This window comes from Ambystoma mexicanum, chromosome 4q, assembly GCF_040938575.1.
Source record: "Ambystoma mexicanum isolate Mex_15411 chromosome 4q, UKY_AmexF1_1, whole genome shotgun sequence".
NCBI classification, from domain to species: Eukaryota; Metazoa; Chordata; class Amphibia; order Caudata; family Ambystomatidae; genus Ambystoma; species Ambystoma mexicanum.
In genome coordinates, this window is record NC_090928.1 from 512,428,937 (window position 1) to 512,444,355 (window position 15,419).

General features: G+C 45.3%; 1 protein-coding gene across 1 annotated transcript in view; it reads right to left on the minus strand.

Moving 5' to 3' along the window:
• The window catches only part of XRN2 (5'-3' exoribonuclease 2), a 376,513-nt gene that overhangs the window by 208,556 nt on the left and 152,538 nt on the right, over positions 1-15,419 (minus strand). Inside the window, exons 15-16 of the mRNA XM_069608066.1 lie at positions 13,955-14,083; positions 4,833-4,948 (exon numbers count right to left, since the gene is read on the minus strand). Of these exons, the coding sequence (XP_069464167.1) occupies positions 4,833-4,948; positions 13,955-14,083 (245 nt within the window). The remainder of the gene's footprint in view (positions 1-4,832; positions 4,949-13,954; positions 14,084-15,419) is intronic.

Sequence of the window (15,419 nt, forward strand, 5' to 3'; positions counted from 1 at the left end):
TGAAGGAAGCCCAACGGGTATCCGAGATTCGTGACAGTGCTGTTTACTAAGCGCTGAAACCGTGAAGTGCTGCTGTACCGAAGAGAGCCTGTAGCTGCAGGCGACCTCCCAAGTACCACCGCAGGAGCGCGCCAGATGTCGTCCTCTTGTCCCCACGACAGGCTCAGGAACACTGGATCTGCATCACTGTAGCAAGACAGAATCCAGCTGGACCAATCTTCAAACCAGAGGTACCGTTTAGACTTCAGGTACTTGGCTCATTGTCCTTCAGTTGTGCTTTTCTCATTTGGGGAATTGCAGTGGCTTCCCTTTGGAGCAGTTTCCAACTCTTTTCACAGGCTTAACAGCTTGTGACCCTACAAGTGATTTTCTACAAACTCTAACTTAGTGCAAGACTTTGATCTACGAAGTGCCTCAGCTCCATACACTGTTCCAATTGACCTTGGCTGTCCTTGCTCCCTGAACACTCTAGTCCATTGACTGATAGCGTATCCCTCATAGGTGGCAGCTTGTGAATGGTTACTGATGGAAAAGGCTTGTCTAGACTTCATTGGAAGATTTAGTTCTCAAACTGAAAACCTGTTCCCTTCCTTAAACTTTTCCTTTCAGAGTGTGATATATAAATGCCATTACTGTCCTTATAATTGAAGGCACTTCAGGGTGTAGGAATTGTGTAAGAAGCATATTCAAAGTATATTTACATTGTCACATGAATTGCCTTTTTAAAGAACTTTTATTAAAAAAATGTATGTTATTAGATGAATAAGTATAGTAGATTTTACTTGGGTACTTGTATTTATGTGTTTCATTGGTATAGCTCTACAGCACATTTACCCCCTCTTGAGATGGGCTTTGCTGCTCAGTCACACTACCAACTTGTGTAGTGCAGACCTATACCAAAAGGTGGGTTACCAAATATCAAGCGTTGTGTAGTCTCACACAATATGACTGCACCAGTTTTTATCCAACAGTGTGCAGGCGGGCTCATTTTGCGTCAGGCTTTGTGTTAGCTGCTTTGCCACAGGGGGGCCCAGAAGGGTGGAGAGTTGATCTGGGTGCTGATCAAAAGAATTGTACAAAACTAGACACTCATGACCCTATCAAACTGTTCTGGGGACCATTGGGAGGAGCTTGGTAACACTGAGGGAGCAGGTGTAGGCAGAGGCTCTGGAGCAGGAGGTAGTTTGTGACGCATTGCCCCTGAAAAAGTGTCCGCGGGGGGGGTGGGGGGGTAGAATAATCCCTACTCTTTGAACCTTGTGTTTGAGACTTGGGGCGTTGAGGATTTAGATGGATGTTCTGGCCTTCAGTAGAGTGCCAGGGATGTGGCATTTTTTAGCTTTTTGCAGGGGGCGTCAAAGCACCTTTCGATGCACGGTTGTCGAAACCTGAGGACTTTCCAGATTTAGAGAGTGTCAGAAACAGCCCCCAGCGTCCGTTTCAGGCGCCCGTCATGTGGTGATCACGACTGCGATGGGCCAGAGGACGTAATATTTGGAACTTCACTGCGACACTGCGTGTGGCTTATTGGTCGACTGTCTACCCTGGGGGGGGTGGGGGGGTGTGCTTGAGCCACTGGGTGTCTGTAGCAGAGTTGGGGACTTGCACGCAGGAAACCATTGGGTCCTGATCACCCTCAGCATCACTTAGGATGCTGACATCGCTCGAGGCTCCCTCAAAGTCCATGGCAGCCACGGCCTGCGTGGTGGACCCAGCATTGTTTTTTTGGTCCTTTAAAGTTTTTGACCTAAACAGTTTGCAAGACTTGCACTGTTTTTCGGTGTGGTCCCTAGGAAGCTAAAGTTACACACTGAATCCACACTGTTACAGGAAGGACAGAATTTAAAAGGAGTATTTTCCATAGTTTATAAAGATGGCAGCCTGTCGGAATACAAGTACAGGGGACTATGCATTCTCCAATTGAGATGGAATATGAACCTCCCTACTGCACAGGGCTGAGGCCCGCTGGGGCCAATGTAGGCCGCAGCCCAAGCTCGTAGAGAGTCAACGGATGGTCTTGTCCTCGAAAGCCGTTGGGAGATATTTCAGTGTGCATTTAATGAAAGGACAGAAAAAAATTCCAACTATATAAGTAATGACATCAGCCAAGAAGGAACTGCGCAATATGCATCAGACTAAGATGGCAGAAAAACATCTGAGACACCTCAACGCATGAAGCACCATGGGTAGTGGATGTCACAGGAGCGTATTACTGAAAAGCCCCGTCAAGGTCCCTGTAAATATCGAACAAACTAAAGTCATACTTCACAGCTACCACTAGATGACGGCCTAGGCATAGCATGTGATCTAAGCAGAACCACAAGCCTCAGAAATAAGGTTATTTTACTCAATTGAATTGGCTGTGGCTGTGCCCAAAAGTAATGCTGTTGGCTTCACTTAACTATTTAGTTTAGGCTATGTTATGTTACTTTACATTTATATAGCGCCTTATGTACCAACAGCAAATCCCTGCTCTCTTGCACTTTTCCAACCTATTCCCACCAACTCAACCCCCACCCTCTCCCTCTTTCAGAGCCGCCAGAGCGCCAGGGGACCACTCCGGTGGCGAGTGCGCGATACAAATCTCCTTTAACATTAACATCTCAAGGCGCTGGTAGGTTGACCGCCCTCAGGAATTAATGTAAAAGTATACCAACTGGGTCTTGTTTCCCCCCCCTCCCCCCCCCCCCCCCCCGACAGGCTGTTTAGCCTGTCTAAGTCTCCCTTAGGTTTCACCTGTCTAGACTAGCGGTGTGCCATTCAAAAAGTGCTGTGTGTGTGACCTTGGTCTGCCTGGTGCAATACTAATTTAGTGTAGAAAGTTATTCCTTAGCTTAGTCTGTTCCACTGATCTGAAAAGCAACTGTATAATACACCAAAATGTCTCTCACCTGGTAAAACCTATCCTGAAGTTAGGTTTAGGTTTACACTGTCCCATGAATTCATGTTCCACTATTCAGAAACTTTGGTCTTCTGCGGCAAACCTTTGTGTAGCCCACTGAGGCTCCAGCATGACTGAAGGCAGGAAGTAAGCGGAGTCAAACTCTGTTCACCTTTGTCTTCTGGTGTGCCTGAGAGAAGGCAGTTCCTCAATGGGGGCTGGCTATCCTGATCTAGACACCTGAACTGTTCTGTAAACTGCAGCAAGAGTTTGCAGAGGTTGTCTGTGGGTTCCTGTATATCTGGCCTGGATGTTGGAGCGGAGGACAAGTCGACCACTGGAACAGATGAGCCAATTAAGAGAAGACTGCTGTAGCTACTTCAAGCTACCAGAGATGCCTACATTTTAACCGCTGCTTGTGCCGACCCCTTTGAAGCGATAAGAGACCCGAAGATGACAACTCCGACCCAGAGACTGTTGGAGTCACCAGGCTGGGGACGACCTGCATTTCGAGCAATCCATGGCAAGCTGCAATGTTCCTGGGCTGTAAGCTGACAATACCCTGGGACCCCGAGCCAGAGTGCAGTGCAACGTCTTGAAAATAACAAATCCTGCTGAAACTTTGAGCTCCAGACACAAGATTCCACTCCTTGAAGTCCTCAGAGTGCTGGCCCAAGAAAGCGAGGTAACTACGTTCTGTGGCAACCCTTCATCTGGTATCTTGAAAAGGGCACCAAAGCCACAGACCATTTGATGGGACCCTTTTCTGTCAACTGTTGCGCAAGTTCGCATCCAGTGTCTGTTCTTTCGTCACCACAACCAAGAATCCAGAGACCGGGTCCTGTGATGTAGGTGTAAGGGTTTACTACCAATATGGGTTTACTCAACTTGAAGAGCATACTGTCATTCTAAATGTGGTTTACTACCAATAAATGTGTGATGTATAATAGACATTTTTTAGAAAACCAAGTGCTGTTTTGTAAAAAATAAAGTTGGTTTCTTATCCACAGGCAGTGTATGTTTCCTTGGACCATATGCATGCTACAAGTTCATACCTCTCTACAGCCCTCTCACCCTCCCAAGATAGGCCTGGCTGCTCTGTCATGGATTCCTTAATATCAGGTGATACAGCCTTATACTAAGAGTTGGAGTTTCTGTATGGCCCAAGGTATGAATTCCCTTTGGGGGGGAATTAAGAAAAACGGTCCTAACGTCGTCACACTTAAATGGAGCTTGAGGGTAGGAAATGTGATATTGCACATAGATGGATTCTGGAGGTAGGAGAAGTTAGCTTGTGTATCACACTTAGAAGAAATGTGCAGATAGTGAAGGTCAGACCTTGTATTACTCTGAGGGACTATGCAGGTTGGCCCAGTTTCACTCCAAATTGCGAAGGTTATCCCATGCACCACACTTCGAACAGACCATAGCCAGTGCAATTCTTGGTGAATATACAAGCCACCCAGTGCATGTTGCCTAAGTGAGGGTAAAATAGCTATTGCAAAGATCATAGGTGAAGGTTCAATGTAACTAGCACATTTGCATCCATTTAGTTATAACCCATGCTTTTTAAACCAGTTGAAATCCATGATTATGTAACATAAGCCGAAGGCACGGCCAAATACCTGCACACACATACACTACTCAAAAACCCTTTACACATCACCACTGCCATAAGAATGCAGCAGCTTCAATATATAGCTGCATACATACTAAACCTCGCCCCTTCAAAGCTTCGTGCTGGCTGTTTTGCACTAGCACTGTAAAAATTATCCCATACCAGGACTTCAGTCCACCAAGGGTGTTTAACCTACAGCGTGTTGGAACCATACCAATGGTGAAAGGCGCTATACAAATGACACTACAATACGTAGAAGACTGCTGCATCCAACATGAATTGTCATCCACATTTCTATTTGCAAATAAAGGGTTACAAAATAAAATGGTTCACCTGATATTGTCGTCGGGCTCAGGCTCACTGTCACTGTCTTCAGGTTTGCGCTTAACTCCTGAAGGAGAAGGGCTGCCATCAGAGTTAAAGCTGGTATTTGGGGATCCTGAAGGAGTCTGTAGAAGCACCCAAGCATCAGAAGAAAAAAGTTTTTGTCCACATAAAATTCTTAATTGAATCCCAATCACAGAAAAAATGGTTTTGCAGAAGTTTTGACAGCAAAAAAAATAATGGAACACACAACACCCAACGAAGTTTCAAAGAATACACTCTCTGCCTCTTTGCACAGTACTCCAGTGTGAGCAGGGTTTTCCTCTGCCCCGTGTTACGAGTCTGAGAAAGACATACCCACAACTAGGCAACAGGGGTGTTAAGCAAAGTTTGAATGCAGTACCCTCTGCGAACAATACAAGCAACTACAGGTATAGGCAACCCAATCTTCGGTATAAGCTTGTACTACACAGTTTTGGTAGCGTGTTCAGCAGCCATGCTCCTCTCAAGAGGGGAAATGTGAGCTGTAGTGGCGTTAAAAAGATTCAGCTACAGGTATTCAAATAAACTTACTCAAGGTTTCTTGCATAAACAATTATTGTATTTATCAGTCAGTTATAAATCCTTCTTTAGAAAGGAGCAACACACTAGGTAACAAATATACTTCAATACTGTACACTTACTTTCTGAATCAGATAAGACCCTTTGGATGGCCCACAAACACAACCTACTCCCACAGGTGACTTCAGCTACCCCTACAGCAAGACATTTTGGCCTACGTTGGGGAGAATTCTCATTTCTGTGCCAATTCCCTTCAACCTTGGAGACCACCCAGCTCTTTTGCTGGACTTAATCATTTTAAACTTGGCGTGAGCCCCTTTTCTCACTCATGCGTTTTGATCCGATTTGGATTATGAGTTTACTTTGTTTTTTGGATTCTGACAAACTCCAGTCATCTACTTTTGTATCGCGACAGCACCTCCAGTGCAGTGTCAGAAGTCATTTAGATTTTTCATGAGGTTTAAATACCTCATCTTGGATTAACTACAGTTCAAGAATAGTAAAGTGAAATGGACTTTACTTAAATTTTCTTTGTAGGTTCCATCTTATGTGGAGTGCTGGGGGTTACTTACAAGCCCCTTTTCCCAATTAGGTTATCCTCACTACTTTAAATGGCTGGTGGCAGCGGTTTCATTTTCCTACCATTGTGCTTTTCTACCGCAGGCTGAATCCTCAGCTGCAGTATAGCATATCAAAATATCTTATTTCACCATTTCTTGATTGCGCAGTCTCTTGGGTTTTACTCTATGCGCCAAACCAGGTTTGAGCCCTTTGTTAGTTGTGCCTTTGATGCGCTTCAGTACGGACACCCGCCTCTGGCTCCAGTGTGTTTGGAAGGGCAGGAGGTGAGGGAGGTGCCCAAATCTCCTGTCCTTTGTCTCCATGGTAAACGGAATGTACCCAGTCCGATTTGGCTGGCTGGCCGTCCTTGCAGGACAGCCACCGTGATGTGCGAGTGACTGCTAGGCTGTATTTGAATGAGAAACATGCTTAAAAGCAGAGGCTCCTTGGATTGAAGACAGTCAACCACTGGGAAGGACAACACAAAGACTGAAGAAAGCTTGCTGCATCCTCATGGACCGTGAACTGCCCGGTGAAGCCATGCTGCTGTGCTAAAGCTTTTTCTGATCGACAAGAGAAGCTGCGGGCAGAACAACTTCTTCCCTTGGATTAGTGGGACCATCTAACCAAGAAAAGAACTTTGCTGGAAGACCTCCCCCAACTGGCTGTACTACTTTGCTGCTGCAAGAACCGAGTGCCAGGGGTAGAGAAAGCCATAGTGAGTGCAATGTCTGCAAGCCAGCCAAAAGCTCCAGGAGTCGCTCCACGAGTCTCCCCAAGACCCTCCAGAAGCAGGACGACCAAAGCTCTGGTCACCTCACCAGAGTGGAGGACTCCGGTAGCGGAGAAAGCCCAACCAGTGTCCAAGATCCACAGTGGTATTTACCAAGCGCTGAAACTGAAGTGCCGCTGATTCGAAAAGAGCCTGTAGCTACCGCCGACCATCGAACTTCTGCCACAAGTGTCCAGACATCCTACCTCTTGTCCCCACGACTGAGGCCCAGGAACACAGGATCTGCATCGCGGAAGCCAGACGACCCTCTGCTTACCAAAGGTATTGTTCTGACTATTCCATTTGACTGATTCTTACTGTACCTCATAGGTGATGCATTGGTTTTAACTGATATTTGCTGGGAAAGGTTTTCATTTAGACTTCATTGGAAGATTTAAAGTGCTCACATGCTTTGAGGACCTGTTTTACCCTTTTCCTTCCATTAACCTTTCTACCAACCCCTGAATTCACAAAGTATACAAGTGATATATAAATGCCATTACTGTCCTAGTTAATGAAGTCACCCAAGGGTGTAGGAAGTGTGTATGAAGCATCTGCAAGAGCATCTGCTTGCTTTGCGTCGATTCTGAGAAAGTATTTTGAAGTATTTTTATTGTTGCACATTGCCCTTTTTAAAGAATGCTCATTTAAAACTGACCATTAAATATTAAAAAGTGTTATTTCGGATACGTAGATTGGTAGATTTCATTGCTACAACTCTACAGCTCACATTTACCCTCTTGAGATAAGTCTGGCTGCACAGTCACACTATCAACTTGTCTAGTACAGGCCTATACCAATAGGTGGGATACCAAATACTAAGAGGACAACGGTTGTGTAGTCTCCCCCAGGGTTACTACATCAATTCTTGCTCAACAGCCTCCCTGAAACACTTGTTGCGAGGACCGTCCCTGTGATTAACCCAGGGATGAGCTTTGACCCTGGTTGTAACCTGATGCACGTTCAGTTTTGGCCTCTACAACGGAGAAATTGTAGCCCCTCTTTGTCTGGAGGGTTTATTGGGGAGTTGCGATATTGACTGTACAGTGGGTTTCTTTCGCCATCTTTGACCATCTTCCATCGCCTTGGCAAACATGTTGGGTTCTATGGGCATATTAAGGAGGGTAGACAGTCTCAAACTGGAAGCCAGACTGGAGAAACCACATGGAGTTTAATCAACATGCCCTCTACCATTATTCTTCCTGCATGGTCTGCTGCATCCAAGTTATTCTAGAGGATGCATTTTGCCATTTGTTTACCCTCTGCAATGGAGTGACAACTGTTTTCAGGGGCTCTGGGACTCAAGTCATTTGCTCGGCCATCTCATACTACTTGCGACAGTTGTAAATCCAATATGGTGGTAGTGATTCTAGCCTGGTAAGCTAGAAGAGGCTACCTTGCTTCCAGAAGTGTACATCTTTACACTCTCCTTATCAGGAGGGGCCAGATGTGTTGCTGCTCTTTCTAGAAGTTACCACTAAGGAGTCTAGTTTTAACTGTCCGCTGATGTAAGGGGGGGGGGTCTGGCCAGCTCCCCAGAAAACTCAGCGAGTGCCGAGACCAGTCAAAGCCTTTCGAGGCCATACGAAAGGTTGAGAGTTGTAAGCATCTACGATGGTAGTTTGTCCTCGATGTCGTCGCCGAAGAACGGCTAACAAAGCACAAAGGATTTACTAGGTTTTATTTATCTAAGCAAAGGCAATGGCTAGAAAGAACTCTGCAATATGCAACAGACTGATGGCGGAAAAACCCAATGAGTGAGTTAAACACGTGAACCACCACGGTTGTGCCTCAGTTTTGAAAACGAATACTCGGCAGCATCCACTGGATGTTGGCCTATGCATAGCATGTGAATCTAAGCAGATACAAGCATCAGAAATAGATCCATGCATAAGCGTTTACTGATTTCATTGTGCTCCGACAGCTCACATCATCCCTCCTAAGATAAGCATGCATTAGCCGAGAGGTATGCAATACCCTTTGGGTGCACTACAACAACCTTGACCTCCTGACAATAGGAACCCAACCTTTGGTACAAGCCTGTACTATTCAGGTTGGTAGATCTCAAGAGGGGTCAATGTGAGCAGTAGGGGAGTTACACAGATTCAGTGACAGGTAATAAAATATACTCCAACAAGGTTTGATTAAACAATTTATTTCAGTCAGTTTGAGTAAGCCCTCAGAAGGGGCAATATAATCCTAACACAAATACACTTCTCTAATTCAGCAAATACCCATTTGGGATGGCACATACACTTCCTACACCCTCATGTGACTTAAATAGCTAGGACACGGGACATTAATATATCACTGTTGTATTAAGGGAAATACTTTCAAAGATAAAGATTAGAATAAAACCAGAGATCAGGTATTCAGAAGCAAAGTACTTTTGGTAAGCCCCAATGCAAGTAAGTTAACCCCTTCCTGGAAGGAAGGCAAAAGACAGAGGGAAGAAGTTATTCAGGGAGCCAGGTCAAAGTCAATTGGACAAAAGTCTAGGTGAGCTGAAGCAATTCTGGCAGGTAGCTAAAAGTCTTGCACAATGTTTTAGAAGTCTTTGTAGAAAAGAAACAATCAAAGTATAGCCACAAGCTGATTAGGCAGGAGGTAAAGAAGCTGTTGGCAACTCTACAGAAGCAACCAAGACAAGTCTCCACTGAGAACAAGTGAGGTTACACAACAAAAGCCAAGTTCTTAGACTGTACAGTACCTTTGGTTAAAAGAAACTGTTCCAGCTGGCTTCTGTTCCTGTGCAACTCTGCAGATCCTGTTCCTGGGCCTCAGTCATGGGGACAAGAGGGAGGACGTCCGAGGACTCCTACACTGCAACGGGACGATCGGCGACAGAAAAGGACCAACTTCTATTCAGTGGCTCTTCACGGTTTCAGCTCCTGCCATCGCAGCAAATGGCACCACTGCAGACTCTGGCTAAGATCATTCCTTGCAACTGGGGTCCAGCACTCTTGAGGTGGCTTAGGCTCATTCAGTCCTGCTTCCTGGGAGTCCAGAGGATCTTCCTGGAGCTCTTGGCCAACTTAAACGCAAAACCCACCATCTGGTGTCCTGTCCCCTCGCTCTTCGGTTCCAGTGGAAACTGCAGTGGCAATTCATCCGGCTTCGAGAGGCTGTCCAGACGGGCTTACTTTGGAGTTGATTGGTCCCACCAACTCAAGGAGAGAATTCGTCCTTGCAGGGCTCCACTAGTCAAGATGAATTCGGAGCTACAGCACAGCAGCATGGCTTCACAGTGCAACCCAACAGTCCAGGAGTTGCAGCAGACGTATTCCTTCGTCCAGTGGTCGCCTCTGCCTTCCAAGCCAAAAAGCCTAGCCTTTTATGCAGGTTTATCCCTTTAATTCCAGCCTAGATGCCAGTCAAACAGCCAGCCAATCACCTTTGGGTGCATTCCTGTAACCAGTCTATTGGTGAGAGGTGATCAGTTCCTTCACCTTAACTCTGAATGACCACAATGAGGTGTCTGCTCCAATTGTCCTGGGAAGCGCTTCCCAGCAAATACAGGGAAACTTGCTCCACCTGCTGTTTTCAGATTGAACTTTGGTATGTTGGGTTGGTTTAAGTACGGGATCTGGTTGTCTGGTGAATTTGTCTGAAAGGTAGCGTGGGACTGTCAGGTATTTGTGAGTGACGACAAGTGCTCGAAGTTTAATTCTCTCAAGGATGGGAAGCTAGTGAGACTCCTTTCTGAATGTCGAGATGTGGGCCTTGTGGGGGCGATTGAGTGCACATCTAAAGGCTTTATTTTGGAGTATCTAATCTGTTCAGGTTGTGGTTGGTAGAGTCGGGGAAGAGTGCTGCAGTAGTACAGTTTGGACAATATGAGAGCCCTGGCCTGTGTGAGGCAGCTTTTGGTGGATAAAAAAGGTTTACAGGCAATACGTTTGCTAATGTAGGATGTGGATGAGATAGTGGCGTTGATTTGTTTTTTGAGTGAAGGTGAGTCAAACACCAAGTGTTTTGACTTCTTTTGACACTTTTATGATGTTGCCATCGATGGTAAAGGATTGGTATCTAGAGTCAAGTTTGAGGCGGGCATGGGATCCGACGATTAGCAGTTCCGTCTTGTCGTTCAAGCAGAGGCTGTGGGTGGCCATCCATGCATTGATGTCAAGGTAGATCTCATTTAGCTTTGCAACATCTTCCTCATAGCTCCCCATGAGGGCAATGAGGACCTGTGTGTCGTCAGCATAGTTAGTATATGTAACACCCAGATCATCAAGACGGTCAAAGAGGAGCGCTTAGTGAAGACATTGTAAAGCGTAGGTGAGATACAAGATCCTTGGGGGACTCCACATTGGATAGGGACAGGGTCCGCTCTGGCACCACCTGATGGAGCAAAGATCCTGGTTGTTCTGTCCAATAGTAAGGACCGAATCCAATTGGTGGCATTCTGGGAGAACGCAGTAGCCGAAGAGGGGCGTTTGGTGAGATTTTGGTGGTCGACTAGATCGAAGGCTGCGGACAAATCCAACAAGATCAAGATGGCCAGGTTGCCCTCGTCTTTGGCTTTGTCCATTTGGATTTTTTAGGTCCAGGAGGGCCGTTTCAGTCCCATGCCTGGGTCTACAGCCAGATTGTCGCAGACCAAGAAGGTGGTTTTCCAAATGTCGTATTTGGAGGAATGCCACTCTGTCTAGTATTTTTAGAAGGGTACAGTTGTGATGGACCTATAGTTAGTTGGGGTATAAGGGTCTAGGTTACATTTTTTGAGAAGAGTGGCACAGGTGATTCCAGCTCCGAGGATAGAGAATAACTTAGCATTGTGGATTCCTGTATTAAAGATTTTTTGGCGTTAGTGATAGCAGCTTTGTAGGCAGTTGCTGCCTCAGAGAATCTCTTTAGTGGAGATAGAGGGGGCTTTTCTCCAACTAGTTTCAGCATTTCTTTTGAGGTTGCGAAGGGCTTTTAATTCTGCGGAGAACCATTTGTTCACATGGGTAATTGGTTTGGTCTGGCTCAATGAGTGGTGCTAGTCGGTCCAGCGCTGAGAGTGTCACTGTACAATTCAACTAGGCAAGTAGGGTTTGAGTTGATACTATGATTGGCAGTGGCGATAGGATCTAGTAACGGTCTAAGATTCTCAATGGTAATGTCATGTTGGTTCCTTGCTAGGGTTTGTGCTGCACCAGTGGCAGGTATACTTTTTTGTGGCGCTTTAGGTATAGTAAAGGTGATGAGGTGGTGGTGGTCTGACCAGGCGCAAGGTGTGACGGCCGTCAGTGAGATGTCTCAGTTGACATCAGCAAGCCAGTCCAATGTTCTACCTTTGGCATGTGTATGTTGATGCGTTGTGTAAGACCAATCAAGGATGCATTTGCATCATTGGGGTCCTGAAGGCCAAATTCACCCATTAGGGCGATTTGGGTGCCTGGTTTTGTATTGAGGTTAGTAGGTGGGAGATGTTCTCCTCGAAAGAGGCTATTGCACCTGGGGGTCTGTATACGAGGTGAAAAAGTATAGTGCAGGAGTGAGATAGTAAAAATTTGAAGGATAGGAGTTCAGCGGATGATAGGTCTATATCGACTTCTTTAATGTCAAAGTTGGATTTTGCTATGACAGCTACCCCACCCCCTATCCCAGAGGTTGTGTCAGCTAGGATGATCGTGTAGTTCTCTGGGATGGCTGTTAAGTGATGGTCTGGCAGCGGGGTGTAACCAGGTTCCTGTTACTGCAAGGAAGTCCAAGTTGTTGGTAGTAATCACATCTGCAATATCAAGAGTGAGCTACTAATGATCGTGTGTTGATGAGCGCCTTCGATAGTGGTGGTGGCTGCTAAAACAGTAGGTGGGAGCTCGCAAGTCGTGGACATGCTGTGGTTGTTGATCTTGTCAGTTTGGGATGCTGGAGAGGTGGTGGGTGGCGATTTGATGTCCCCAAGTGAATGGTGGGGGTTCTCAAAGGGATATGTTTAAGGCTGGTGCGAGAACTTAGTCTGGCATTTGTTAAGTGTAAGGGGCATGCAATATTGAGAACGGTGATGTTGGGCGTGTTGGAGAGAAGGCCTAATCTTGCATTTCTCAAATGCAAAGGGTAAGGGATAAGGGGCGTGGGTGGAGTGGCACATTTGGAGATCCATTCTGCTGGTGACAAATGGTTGTGGTTGGGTGAGGCTCCTGTGGGTGTAGTGAGAGGAACTAGACCCATGTCTTGGGTGGGAGGTTGGAGGGTAATAGGTTGTGGAAAAGAGTGAGAATGGTGGCCATAGTGTCACTGAGTGAGGCCATGATATGAGGCTAGAAGACTAGCACTTGGGAGGTAGGTGGGCTGTGCAAATATAGTAGGTTAGCACAGGTACATAGGGCACTACTGGTTCAGATTATGTAGTTAGGCTGATCTAATGAAGGCTAGCTGGGGGGGCAATGTAACGTGCTGCAATATGCCATTTCAAATTATGCACCAAGAATGTAGCAATAAGATAGTTCTGTGTACAGTACATGGCAATAGGCTGTTTCAATTATGCAAACAATACATGTGCAATTCAGTTTATCCAAGAGAAGGAATGTAAACCTTTGGGAAATCCAAAAGACTACCTACCCTGTGCCACTGAAGGGGCTGTGTGGTACAACATAAAAGATGCCTCGACTCCACAACCAAAAGAAGGTGCACAATTCATACCAAACCTACATGAGTGGGGAAAAAGGGTCTCTCGCTCCAGTTAAAAAACTAAAGTCCTCAAAATCCAGCAAAGGTGCTGGGGGTCTAAGGGAGAATTATCAGAAATGAGCCAATTCCTCTCTACCAAACAGCCTGGGTGATCAACCACTCTACCAATGTGTGCATTACATGCCTATATTAAGAGTTGGGTCTGAAGGCTTGTGAAGTCCCACACCAGCTGGACTTCACCAAATCTTAGCCAACAACCAGCGTGGTATAGTATATGCAAGTGGCACAAGACCAAGTGTGCATGCCACCAGGCATTTACATGCATGCCCAAGAGCCATTCCTCTCCCCAAAAACATCTCAGGCCACCAATGCTTTGGCATAAGTTAAAAAGCAAATGAAATCCCCCCCACCCCAACTCATCATTAATCTCTTTAAAGTAGGCTAGAAGCCTTTGCTGATGTTCCCTTAAGACAATTTAAACACAATCACATTAAATTATCTAAAGAAGTTTTGAAATTGAGCAACATCGATTCAAGAAATGGAGTCCCTCACATCCACCCTCACCCTGATCCACTCACCATGCTTCAAAGCCATCCACCCCACCCAAAAAACTAACCGTGTTCTGCATTCTCATTTGAAAGGCTGCCTGTCTTGGATTATTGATTGCCTGATGTCCAGAATGATTTCTCATGCCCAACGCCTGAGGAGCAAACTGTCCCGATGGCATGAAAGAAGGTTGGTCTCTCTACAAAATGTAAAAAAACTGTTAGTCATGGAACACCAGCAATTCATTTAACAAATTATGCATTGCACTAGTCTGTCCAAATGATAATTTGTGCACAAATCTCCAAGAATAGGCTAAACACTTGCAAACCGTTCCAGAAACATCAACTAACATTTATATCAAAGTGGTAAATGTGTCCAATTGTTTTAGGTTATATTTTATAGGGTAAAAGAAAGTTACTCTTACCTGGTAACGTTCTTTCGATGGGATGGTGCGACGACGTATTCCATATCTACGACAGTAATCACCGCAACACAGCTGCGGTGATTACTGTCGTAGATATGAAATACGTCGGAGGACCCAATCCCCCCGAAAAGTTATTCGTAATGTTAGTGTTCCAACATACAAATGTGATGGATGAGAATGTGGATTATTCTTACATTTTAGTTCAGACAGATTTGTGCATGCATTAACATAGAATAGGTTCTGCTCTGGAATGACCAGGTTTGTTGAAGCATGTCCAGTATGGTAGGTTTAAGCAATAGCAAACATTCTCAATTACCCAAACGGCGATACAGGTACTCTTGGCCTATAGCTAGGTCAACTGTGTTAAAGGCCATGCAATCCTCCAGCAAGCAAAGATGCTGCATCTAAAAAGCTGCACCATAGAATCTAGAATTTCCAATAAGTATAACTTTTCTGTGATTTAGGTCAGCACTCTAGCACATATCTCCTCATACAGAGGGGAATTATAAAACACCCAACCAATGTTTCAAGAAAAAGTCATAAACATTGCGAAAACTATGGAGGATTAAAAAAAGAAAAATCACCTCAAATTGTAATAAAGGCAACATTTTTCATATGCTCACATCCCATGCTTATCATACTCATCTGGTTAATCTAAAAGAATAGCACCAGGCATCCAGGAGCAAGCATATATCGGCACAGAAAATGTAACACTTGGTGAACTTACACATCTTGCAACTTCCCAAACATGGATTTGAGTGTAATCCCCACCATACGACTTGTAATTGTGGAGGTTTGGGTGAGCATTCTTTATAGGCTGTGGCCTGCTCAACTCGCTGTTTGGGCCATGAGTCAATCACTCTGAATGCCAGTGCAGATGAAGTTTCTGCTATATCCTTCCCATTTAAGTCTCCTTCCATGGACTGTTACAGGGACCAACCCATTTTCTTTACATCTTAACATGTTACTTCTCTGATGTGCACTGTACAGGTTGTGGCAGTGAACAGCTTTACAGTTTTCCAGTGAACTACTATGCACATGCTTTTTCGAAGAACTTTTCATAATTTCATTTTTTTGGGGTGGCTTCAATTTAGGGGGATCTGTGAACATT